The sequence below is a fragment of the Equus asinus genome, chromosome 1, assembly GCF_041296235.1.
Source record: "Equus asinus isolate D_3611 breed Donkey chromosome 1, EquAss-T2T_v2, whole genome shotgun sequence".
In the NCBI taxonomy this organism is placed as follows: Eukaryota; Metazoa; Chordata; class Mammalia; order Perissodactyla; family Equidae; genus Equus; species Equus asinus.
In genome coordinates, this window is record NC_091790.1 from 109554432 (window position 1) to 109566922 (window position 12491).

Here is a 12491-nt window from a genome sequence, read left to right on the forward strand (position 1 = left end):
GATGGTCCAGTGGTAAATCTTAACACCCATCTGTTCAGAATTTTGATTATGGTGCTGAAGCGCCAGCCAGAGTAATTGACTCTGCGGTGTCTCAACTGTTACGTAGAAGAGAATATTTTATATTGTCTTTCCGCCAGTGTCCATTAATTTTTAAGTGCCCCAGTATGTGTGACGTGCGCTCTGACGCGATAACGTGTGGAGGTTTCTTGGTGATGGTTAGAGTCATTCTCTCTAGTCAGGTGATTTGGGGCAAGGGTCTCGGCCGCCTTGCTTGTGCTCCTGGGATCCGGGCGATAAAAGCTCCAGAGGCAGATGGGAGAAGCTGACTCAGTAACCTCAGATATTTATCGCCAGTTGTTCTCACTCCCTCTCATTCCCTTCACTCCCCCAGCCCTAGCCACGGTGATGACAGCACCGCCACAAATTCAGGAACTTTGATTGAAATGCCCTCCTCCCACACTTCTCTCTCAGGCTGCCCGTTTTGGGGTGTGTGGGTCTTTTAAAGGAGAAAACGTGGACTGTAACTTTGTGTAGGCCTTATTCTTCCCGCATTATTTACTGTGTTATAAAACAGCTCTGGGTGGTTTAGTATTTATCACTATGGCCCAAGGAAAACTGCCTCCTTCTTCCAAAATACTTAGTTTCTGTTTATTTATTTGTTTTTTATTTTTTAATCTTCTAGATTGTAGAAGGCATGAAGCAAAAAAAATGGAGTATTGAAAATATTTCCTTCGGTTCTGGTGGAGCTTTGCTACAGAAATTAACAAGAGATCTCTTGAATTGTTCCTTCAAGTGTAGTTATGTTGTAACCAATGGTCTTGGGGTACGTCCTTCCACTTTCACTCGTGTATTGGTACCTTCTTTATGTATCTAGGTAGAATGCAGTTGCTGAATGCAATAGTCAGAGGGTAATGTGGTCCTGAAGTATTAATAGTTGTCAGGTACCGCTGGCCTTGACTTAGAAACAAGGAAAGAAGAGAGACATTGGGTAATAAATAACATGACTTAGGAGAAAAAGGGAGACTTGGAATTAGGAGAAAAAGGGAGACTTGGAAAAAGGAGAGAAAATAGATTACTTAAGAGAGAGAATGCAGGTCAGACGTTTCCCACTGATTCAGTATGTACCTTTGAATCAAAACCTTGACACAGCCATCATGTATTAAAGATAAACAAGTATGTAGACTTGTCAGAACAGTGCTTGAGGAAGGTGGAGTGTGAAGTCGGAGTTGTGATACCAGAATCACGTTCTAGTAGCCTCGGAGCAGGGGAACCCAGCTGCAAGGCCGCTGACCAGCAGTCCCCCAGCTCGTTACAGCCTTTGAGAGTGTGTGGCTCAACGTCTGTGGGGATGGGGACACTAAGCTTGTCAGAGCGCCTGCGTGGGTTCCCTGCTTTGCCTTGCGCCGTCCTTCTGTGGCCAGGGCTGGGACTGACCCCTCTGTCGCTCCTTTCATAGCCGCCACTAGCCGCTTCTAGGACGTTTCGTCTCCTGCCTTTCTGACCCTGAAACAGACGTTCTGCTCTCTTCAGGTGCTCCAGGTCTTTTTTGCTCCTGACAGTAACAAGATAATGAGTAAAAAGTAGCAAAAGGAAAAGGCTACGAAGTAGGAAAGCCTTTACCTTAGTCAGATCCTGGTTTCCTTGCCACAGATTATATAATAGAGTTAGCGTGGCTTTTTTCCCAATAGTATGCCTGTGCTATACTTAGATCAGTTTAGGGACAATTCGTAGTGTAGAAGGAGACACCCCAAGGGTCACGTTTTAACCTCAGAGACTTACCACAGTGCAGTATTTGACATTCTGCACTGATAAGAAAGGATAGGCAAGATTTGGATTTTGTTCAAATCTTTTTTTGTAAGAGGACTCTGTCCTCCAAAATAGACTAGAGTGATGTTTCTAAAAGCTCCATGTGGTTGGTTTAGTTATACCTATAAAGTGCCTTAAAATGTCTAAATTGTGTATATACTTTCTTTTCTAAATGGGAGTGAACATTCTGGTGATGATTCTTCTAACTTTCTTTATTTGGATTCCAGATTAATGTCTTTAAGGACCCAGTTGCTGATCCCAACAAAAGGTCCAAAAAAGGCCGATTATCTTTACATAGGACACCAGCAGGGAATTTTGTTACACTTGAGGAAGGAAAAGGAGACCTTGAGGAATATGGGCATGTATGTATCTATGCTGATTGGTTTTGTCGTTGGTTTTTTTTTAATGTAGTAGGTTGGCTCTCCAAATTAAGAAGGGAAGGTTTTGTGTTGTATTTTATTTTAAAATTATTTTCAGAACAATGTTTTTCTTGGAGGATAAAGTAGTTTTACTGTAAAATGTACAGTTCCTAACCTAGCCTACCAAAATAAGATGAAGAGTAAGAAGTGGGTGGATCAGAAATATGAGACCTGTATGCACATTGCGTGAAATAATCTTATAACATTCAAAAAAAGGTACAGGTTTGTCCACGTGGACCAGCAGGGGAGTGCCTGATGAGGTTTGATCTTCCTCTCACTGCCAAATAGTAGTGAACCGTTTCTGAAGAGGCGTAGTTAAAATCCTTAAAGGATGCTGTTCTTAGACTTCCCATTGCTATTTGTGTTACAGGACAGCTTTGGTAATTTTAATAGATAAGAGAAGGGCTATCCAAATTCTAAAATGTTATTAAAGATAATTCCATTTTTTAAAAACTTAATAGAATTCAGTTCAGATGGTTTTCTTGAGTCTTGTTTGAGTCTCACAACTCTTTGGGCTATTGAAAAAAGCAAATTGTGTTCTCTTAGTGGTGTAAGATATGGAAATGACGTGACTTGATTCAGATTATAAAGCTAATAATGGTGACACCTAGACTTAACCGAGTTTTCTGATTCAAGTCAACCAAACTGGAAAACGTCACAGCACAGTCCCGCACGGTTTACCAGCAGGGACGCGTTCCGAGACACAGCGTGAGGCAGTTTGATCATTTTGCAAACCTCATAGAGTGTACTTGCACGAACTTCGATGATGTAGCCTGCTACACGCCTAGGCCACGTGGTACTCATCTTGTGCGGCCGCTGTCGTGTATGCGGTTCGTCACTGACCAAAACGCTGTGTGGTGCGTGACTGTCCGCTCAAGTAGCCCGTGCGAGCTAACGGTCTTTAACGTGCGAAAGCACATTTATATTCGTGAACATAAAAGTTATAACATTTCTGCTTTTTAAGCCACTGGATTGAAAAAAACCACATATTTTTAGAGGGAAGTTACTTGTGAATACTCATATCCTCAGAGGATAGTTTACACTAAACATAAACATGCTAGTTTATTAGATTCTTTATACCATATCAAATGTTGTAATTTGCTTTTATTGTCTTAAGATTCTAAGCCAGAATTAATGAAATAACGTTTTTCTCTTTAACAAAAATATGTAAGTTCCTAAACAGAGTGTTAGATCCCTTTACATAGCCTGTTGTGCAGTTCTTGGATCTTCTAGCTACCAAGTCTTGGCTGAGTTAGTTTATCCCAGGTAGACTAACGTCACTTTAGACATGGTCAGAACTGTGACTTTAAAAAGGCATCAATTCTAAGAGTTCGTGAACGTAAGAAGAGGAACCACCATTCCTTGACAGATTATATTTAACTTGATGAAAGAAAATGCTATAGCTGGAGCAGTGTGATTTGAAACTACACAGTGACAAAAAAAGTAATGTCGTATGCACCTCAATCTTCAGACTAGATGGAAAACTTAGGCTCAGTGGATCACTGATGTGCATTTGTTGAAGAGAAACAAACCAGAGGCCGAGAATTCCTTAGTGAGACAGGAGTGGCTTTAGCAGATCGGAAAGAGAATTCAGTCCTAATTCTCTTCATTTATCTTTGTTCTCCTTCCGTGGATCAAACGGATTGCGCATGTCGGTGACTTTTGGAATATACAGAGTCTTGAAATCAATAATTATTTTTGTTTCTGTTTTGGGTTTTTTTTTTTGTTTTTTAGGCGCTTTGTTTAGTTGTTTAAACCCAAAACTCAGTGACTAGCAAATTCGTTGAATTCCAGGTTGATAAGTTACTCGGTGTCGAGTGTGTGGCAGGCTCCTTCTGCGCTGTCGGTCCTGCCGACAGCGACAGCCACAGTTCTGCCAGGCTGCCAGCGTCTTCCACCTGAAAAAAAGAGATGGGTCAACTGGGTGTTTTTGTTTTTCCTTTAAGGAAGAATGTCATATTTAAATCGTTCCTGTTCATAAAAATTAAATATTTCTACACAGCCATTTTAGATAGTACCTTGCTCTCTGCCTGCTCCAGCTGCCATTCTCTGTTTGAACCCATCAACATGTCTGTTTGACTAGTCAGTCTAATTCATCAAAGCATTATTTAAGTATTTTGCTTACTAGTCTAATATAATCATTAAATTTTAGTATTGTTGTATTTGTGCAGGATCTTCTCCATACTGTCTTCAAGAATGGGAAGGTGACAAAAAGCTATTCATTTGATGAAGTGAGAAAAAATGCAAAGCTGAATATCGAACTGGAAGCAGCACCCCATTAGGCTTTGTTTTATGACTGGGTGCGTGTGTGTGTCTGCGTGCGTGTGTGTGTTACATGCATACACGCACGTATACACCTGTGTGTGAGTATGTAATGCATAATGTTTATTGTACAGATGTGTGGCGGTTTGTGTTTTATGATACATTACAGCCAAATTATTTGTTGGTTTATGGACATACTGCCCTTTCACTTTTTTCTTTTTTTCCAGTGTTTAGGTGATCTCAAATTAGGAAATGCACTTAACCGTCTAAAGGATTAATGCTAAAGGAAGCTTTTTAGGGCCCTTTGCCAATAGATAGTAATTCAATCTGGTATTGATCTTTTCACAAATAACAGAACCGAGAAACTTTTATATATAACTGAAGATCACATAAAACAGATTTGCATAAAATTATCATGATTGCTTTATGTTTATATTTAACTTGTATTTTTGTACAAACAAGATTGTGTAAGATATATTTAAAGTTTCAGTGATTTAACAGTCTTTCCAACTTTTCATGATTTTTATGAGCACAGACTTTCAAGAAAATACTTGAAAATAAATTACATTGCCTTTTGTCCATTAATCAGCAAATAAAACATGGCCTTAACAAAGTTGTTTGTGTTATTGTACAATCTGAAAATTATGTCAGACATACCTTATACAGTTACTAACCTCACTGCCCCTTGTAGAATATGTATTAATCATTCTACATTAAAGAAAATCATGGTTCTCGCTGGAATGTCCGGGCACGGTACAGAGCTTATACACGTGCGTCATTGCATTGTGCCCGTGAAATGCCAAATTGGAAAGGCTTGTACTGCAGTTTTATATGTCAGATATTGCCTGTGGCTCTAAGCTGCACCTCAAGATTTTAAGGAGATAATGTTTTTAGAGAGAATTGCTGCTTCCACTGTAGAATATATACATAAATGTAAAATATTGACAAAAGTGGAAGCAGTGTATTTTAAAGTAATCACACCTCTGAATTTATTTTTCATATTCTATAGTTATATGACTTAAATGAATTACTGGAATAGGTAGTGTACTTATTTTAAATGTTTTGATTCTGTTATATTTTTCATTAAGTTTTTTAAAAATTAAATTGGATATTAAATCGTATGGACATCATTTATTAATTTTGAACTGAATCCCTCAATAAATAACACCCAAGCAAGTTCTTAAACGAAGAATCGATTATCCCCAGTGGGAAAGCATAATGACTTGAAGTTGAATAGAAGAATCTTAACCAAAAACAGAAAGTTGGCTAGCTCCAAAGGGTTTTAATGTTCAGATGTTCTAGAGTGATGAGCTGCTGGAGTCGGAGTCAGTCAGCGCACTTGACTAGATCAGTTTGGTTTTTTTTAAGATGATTCTTTTATATTTAGGTCAGTTCTCCTAAGCAGGGGTTGGTCAGCTATGGCCCACAGGCCAAATTCAGACTGTTTTTTTTTTTTTTTGTAAATACATATTTTCTGTGGCTGCTTTTTCATGACAACAGCAGAAATTGAGTAATTGTGGTAGTGACCCTGTGGTCCACAGAGCCTGAAATGTTTATTCTGTGGTCCCTTTACAGAACAAGTTTGTCGACCTCTGTTCTAAGAAAAGGAGCGTGCCTTGAATTTTAAGAGAAATGTTGATTTCCAGGGAAGGGAGGAGGCTAAGTTGATGCGGAATTTGTCTCTCTCGTCCTTTCTTTTCTCATTTAAGAATCTGATACTGGAAGACTGATTTAGAAAAGCTTTAACAACATGATAGTAAATGTGAAATTTTAAAAAGTGAAAAGCCATAATTTATCTGTCCTAAACAGTTACATGAAAAAGTATTTTATCAGTAGAATAATTAATTAGAGGTGAGTTCTCTTTAACATCTTTTATAAGCATCATTAAAAATAATAGGTTTTTGCAAATCATTCTAAACACTTGTTTAATGAGAACAGTAAGCAATATTCACTTTTATTAAGAGTTTTCGTCATGTAATCCCTGGTGAAAAATAATTTTAAGATGATTTTTTTTTTTAATGTGTCTAAGCATAGATTAGTGGCATTAAGAACACACCTTCACCAAATGTGCTTACAGGGCTTATAGAGAATTAAAACTATATTTATTACCAGTGACAACTTTGATAACCAGCTATAATTTTGATTTTGTTTAAACATTGGAATTATACTACAGACAATATTCTTTCTGTACTGTGAATTTCAGCAGTTTCAGAATATCTGGTGTTTTATTTTAAAACTCTCAGTGAATGCTAAAATTTGTATATGGCTGTAGATGGAGGAGGTGGAGTGATGAATTCTCTTAGCTCTTAGTCACTTGGAGCTGATTAGTCCTGAGTTTCCATCGCTAAGCACCTAGTATCTGGCCATCCCATTCTCATAGGGAATGGTTAACATAGGTATCAAGTAGAACTCTGCCGTGTGTCACCTTAAGTCAGCCTAACTCCTCCAGACAAAAGCAAATGGCATGTATGGGTTTGCTTAAGTCATTAGATCTGCAGTTGACATCAGATTAATCTCCCTCGATTCCTAATTATCATGAAGTATTTGTATTTTAAATAGGAGATAGGAGTTCTGTGTTGACTCTTTATTTGTACTCTACACTTAAAGTAAAATGGTTTTAAGGATTATCCCTTATTTCCTTTCTTGAAATAAATTGTTATGGAAAACATTTTATAGTGAAATCCATCTCAGAAAACTAGAAAGAGAAAAATAGCAAGGTATTTATTGTTATGTTTGCCATAATTAGAATTCACTTAAACACTTAAGCAAGTATTTTATAGCTTTACATTCCTTTTTAACCCATTCAGTGGAGAATATCAGCTTTTCTCCCAAGTTGTATGTTAAATCAATTCTACCATGTATTCAACTTCAAAGATGAACATGTAATAAACATGGAAATAAAGTTTAGCTCTATTAGTGAAATGTTAAATTTGACTGTGTGCTTCAAATAATGGCATTTCCAGACTTACCTGTTTTAGGTCCTCCAGTCAAAGAATGAGAGGAGGAGAGGCGCCAAGGGTGCCTTCTGTTCTCTGCCTCGTGCAGCTCTGTGGATGGCGCTGCCTCCCAGGAGAACACCGGAGGGAGCCCAGATTTGGGGGGAGAGAGCATAGGTCCTCCATTAAGATTTGAGATGCCTTTGAGACATTGGAATGTGGATTGTAGGTAGTGGGATATACAGCTTTGGGGACAGAAGGGTCTCGAGGGATGAGTTTGATGTAGAGATACATGGTCATCAGAGACACAGGAGAGGATGCTGCTCTGGGGAGAGCGCAGAATATGGCCTGGCAAACACAGGCCGGGGCCAAATCCACCCGCCGTCTGTTTTTATAAATAAAGTCTTATTGGAACACAGCCACACCCGTTAGTTCACTTACTGTCTAGGCTGCTTTCATGCTACAGTGGCAGACTTGAGTAGTGGCAACAGAGACCTTATGGCCTGCAAAGCCTAAAATAATTTACTATCTGGCCCTTTAAAGAAAAAAAGTGCTGATCTGTGCTATAGACTATGAAAAAAAGAGGACTTAGGGGAAATCCATAGGAATTCTCAAAAGGTGAGTGGCAGAAGAGGAGCAGGCAGAGGAGGCCGACAGCGGTAGTAAAGAGATGAAACCCAGGAAGAGCAAAGTCAGGAAAGTCAGAGGGAGGGGCTGCTCTGCACAACTGTTAACTGCTGCCGAGAGAGGGAGCAGAGTGAGGACTTGGAAGCATCTGTTGGATTTAACCTCCTGAGATAATTGATGGCATAGAGACTTTCCATTCCAGGTAGTAGAGGAGGCAGACGTCAGAAAGAAGCTCCCTTACACAACTCTGAATTGGATGTGAAAGGAGGAGAGAATGAGGCAGTAGTGTTTCTGAAAAGGACCCGGGAAAGAGGGAGAAGTTGAAGATAAGAGAGGCAAAAGGGATCAGCGATGGCGGTGAGGTCCAAAGAATGGAGGAGGATGGGGTCCAAACCACTGGTGGGCGCGTTGGCTTTTAGATGGGAGGGGCTGCTTCGAGTCTAGCAGAAAGGACAAGAGGGTAGGTGCCTGTGCAGACTGGTTTTCTCTGAAGTCAGACCAGAGGGGATTGGAGTTTTGCAAAAGAGGGTTTTAAAATAATTATGGTGGAGAATAAAGTGGCCAGAGGTGTCGTAGGACTATAGGAGGACCCAACTATTAGACGGCCAGGAACTCACAGTGAAAATTGGCCTTGTGATTTTTTCGTTCCCCTCCCTAGAAGCACCAGATGCCTGGGTACAGATGCAGAGAAAATGGAGATACTTGGGGGTTTGCCAGGTAAGTTTGATAGAACAAAAGGATGATAACTGGGTAATGGTTGAAATAATGGTCCTGCGGTATCTAAACTGGATGAGTATGGACGTGAGTGCTACACAAAGCATTGCGAAGATAGTAAGAGAGCCCAGTGCACAGTCCAGTGACAGCTCTGGTCTGTTGGGAGTTGTTGAACAAGCAGGTTTGGAAGGACAAGAAATGCTCGTCGGAGACCAGGATCTCAGAAGCAAGTTCACAGTGTAGGACGATCCAAGATGTGACCTTGAAGTGGCCAAATGAAGTAAAGAAGATCACTGAAGACAAAACACCATCGAGAAACTTGAGAGGACGAGTGGGTTGGACGAGTGGCCGTTCATGTCGTCCAGGAAGGTGGCAGAAGTTGTACTGGAGAGGAAAGCTAAATCAGGTGCCAAAGTACTCAGTGAATGAGGGAGGGGACCAGGAGGCAGCAGGAGCGCAGTGAGGAGGTGGGTGGGCCTCAAAGGGAGCACAGTGGAAACCACTGGCCTTGGCAAGTCTGCGCGGGAGGAACTCAGCATGTGTGGACATGCACCAATAGATTATGCTCTGTGTTGCCAAGGGTTTGATGGCCTTGCCCAGGTGCTCGAGAAAGATTTGTTGACTTAGTGAATGGATGAGGGGAAGGAATAATCTAGGTCAAAACTTCCTTGGTTTTACTAGCTTGCTACAAACACCCCTTTCGTATACAGAGGCCCGGGTTCAAGCCTTTAAATACATTTTTGAGTTTTTGTTTTGTTTGAACATTTTAAGACTTAGATTTTGTCTCTTTTTTAAAGAGACCAGGCAAAGCACTCTACAGCCAATTAAAATCAGTCATTCTTCATGTGTTCAGGCTCTTCTCACCTCACCTCATTTTAAACTATCACTTTATTTTATTCAAAAGTTTCTCTAATTGTTATCTGTTCCCCAGAGACAACTCTATCTTCGTTTTGTTCACAATTCTTCATTCCATTAAATCTAATTTATTAAAATATTTATTTAGGTTATTCCAGCAAAGAAAAATACATTCTTGAAAGGAATTTTAAAAGCATTAGAATTATCAACTTCACCAAAATTTTTTGAACTAACATGGAAATGGGTCCTTGCTAATTAGGAGTTGTGCCTGCATGCTGTCCCGTGGGCACATGGTATGCAGGACCTGTCGTGCCCTGATGGGGACGTTCACGAGGGACCTGTGCTTTCACCCCTTCTCAGGGCTCATGCTGCCCTCCTGGTGAGTAGTGTAAGCTGACAGTTGACTTTTCTACCAGTTTATAGCATAATCTCTGCAGAAAAATACAATTTTGGTTTATGTTGATTTATGTTCATCCAGAGAAAAGAAGCATCATTCTTTGTTTGGCAACAAAATTCAGTTAAAAATAACAGTTATCTTGGGGCCAGCCGCAATGGGGCCTAGTGGTTAAGTTCAATGTGCTCCGCTTTGGTGGCCTGGATTCAGTTCCCAGGCATCGACCTACACCACTCTTAGCAGTCGTGCTGTGCTGGTGGCCCACATGCTAAAAAATAGAGCAAGATTAGCACAGATGTTAGTTCGGGGTGAATCTTCCTCAGCAAAAAAAAAAAAAAAAAAAAGTAAAGTTATCCTGACCTGCTGTATTATTTTTTTTACTTAATTCTGTAATTAGCTACTGAGGTGTTACTTCTTTGACTTAAACTAGGTAAGACATTCTGTAGTTTTTATTCAGATGGATTTAGCTATTCTTCATGCGAGCTCTCCTGATGAATTGGCTACAAGTTTTACGAGAAGAGTTCTACCAGATTTATGAGGCTGGGAAAAGCAACTCTTATCTTCAGCCTCTCCCTTTCTCTTCCTCCTCAGCCAGTAAACAAACATGTTCCTGTGTCTGCCGTCCTTTAAAAAGAAAGTAACTCCTTTGATAACTCCAGCTCTAGCCTCTCCTTCAGTTCGTATCCAGACTTCTCAAGCTGTGTACGCTTCCTCTCCATTTACTGCTTAGTTTCCTGTTCGTCTTCTGGCTGGTTCTCATCCCTCATTAAACATCAGTGACCTCTCCATTTCCAAATGACTGTTTAGTCGTCATTTCACTGGAGGATCTCTCCTGTCCTTGCCACTGCTGAGAATTCATTCCTTGACACTGCTTCTTTGGCTTCTGTATTGAAATATCTTGGGTCCCTTCTCTCTGGAGCTCTTCTTGACACGATTAGATTTGAAATGTGGGCATGTCCCATTTATCTACATCTCTCTTGGGTGGTCTCACCATCACCTGTCTACTAAAGCTTCTGTGCGTGTATGTCTCTAGCGCAAACCTCTGAATTGTACTACCTGTCTATGATGCATTTCCACCGGATCCTACTCAAATGTGACAAGTCCAAACTTACCATATTCCTCCTGATTCTCTACCTCATTTGGGGGTTCAACCCCCCCCACCCAAGTGAGCCTTCTGTCTCTGTTACCCCACACATGTAATCAATCACACAGTCCTGTTATTTACCTGCTAAATAATGTTATAATCTGTCTTCTCTCCAACTCCCATTTCAGGCTCACCAATGTCTTCCTAAAACAATACAAAAAATATCGAAGTAAGTTTTCTGCCCTCAGCCCCCTCTCCCTCCCACTCTGCTACCAGAGTATTCTAACAAAATCTAATAGTTCAGTCCCCAAGCTCCCTTTAGCCTAGAGGATAATGCTCAGAGTCCAGCCTAACCCACAAAACCCTCCTTGACGTGGCCCAGGCTACAGATAGCCTCAGGGCTTGCCCTTCATTTTCTGCACCAGCATCTTGACTTGCTCCGCCTTACACACACACTCACACAAACGCATACACACCTTACACCGTTTGCTCCATTTCTCTGCCTTTGCCTGTGCTGACTCCAGCCAGGAACGCCTTCCTTTGGCTAATGCGCTGTAGGGGATTAAGTGATAATGCCTCCAGAAGGCATTCACAGACCCTCCTTGCCACACCCAGCCCACCGTCAGGCCTCTGTAGGTGTTGAGTGTGTTTCTAAAACAGCGCTCACCATCCGGGGGCCTGTGTCCTATACGCAACAGTACAGCGTGGTGTTTATTCATCTCCATGTGCGTTCAGACGTGGTAGACATTCAAATGTTTGTTGAGTCAGTGTCATGATAAACACTTTTTTACAGTGTTTTGGGACCCTCTGTGATACTAATATCCTGAACATTTACGTAAGTGTTTAAAAAAAAGTGGACCATTTTACTAAGTTTTTTTTAATCCTCTTTATACCTTAGTTTTCCATCTTAAAAAAGTTACCCATCTTTAAAAAAAACACACAGGAAAATGTTCCACCTTTTAAAAAAAAGATGGAAATTTTTCAAAGCATGTTCACAGATTACTGTCTTTTTAAAAAATTCTTACAGTAAATTCATGAAGGTGTTTCATCAAAATATAGATTAGAAAACGAAAGTATAAAAAGGATAAGTTATTTGCCTAAGATTTGCTTGTATCTAGTTCAGTAGTTCATGAATTTCCTTGGTTCTGAGAATTTGCTAAAAGCTGTGGACCGTCTTCTCAGGAAAGTTCTCGTTTGCCAATAAAACAGTGTGTAACTTAGGGAGGTTGCCCCACAGACTCGAACGCCGAACGCCGGGGAACTGCAGGGCGGAGACCGCTCAGGGTGCTCCGCACGTGCCCTTCCCGCTCCATCGGGACTCCTCGTGGTGCTCTTGGAAAAGGGGAAACTTCATCACCTTAAGTTGTTTGTGGAACAAGGCAAAGTAAATATAA

At 40.6% G+C, this 12491-nt stretch overlaps 1 protein-coding gene and 1 long non-coding RNA gene across 6 annotated transcripts in view; one reads left to right on the forward strand and one right to left on the reverse strand.

Annotated features, from left to right (window-relative positions):
• Positions 1 to 5100, forward strand: part of NAMPT (nicotinamide phosphoribosyltransferase) — a 33824-nt gene extending 28724 nt beyond the window's left edge. The window contains exons 9-11 of the mRNA XM_044769852.2: positions 683 to 823; positions 2034 to 2168; positions 4397 to 5100. Coding sequence (XP_044625787.1) covers positions 683 to 823; positions 2034 to 2168; positions 4397 to 4507 — 387 coding nt within the window. The 3' untranslated portion in view covers positions 4508 to 5100. The remainder of the gene's footprint in view (positions 1 to 682; positions 824 to 2033; positions 2169 to 4396) is intronic.
• Positions 3265 to 12491, reverse strand: part of LOC123285705 (uncharacterized) — a 106929-nt gene continuing 97702 nt past the window's right edge. For all 5 annotated transcript variants that reach the window (XR_011502041.1, XR_011502042.1, XR_011502043.1 and 2 more), the window contains 3 exons: positions 11239 to 11301; positions 7457 to 7546; positions 3265 to 4123 (listed from right to left, as the gene is read on the reverse strand). This is a non-coding gene — a long non-coding RNA (uncharacterized lncRNA). The remainder of the gene's footprint in view (positions 4124 to 7456; positions 7547 to 11238; positions 11302 to 12491) is intronic.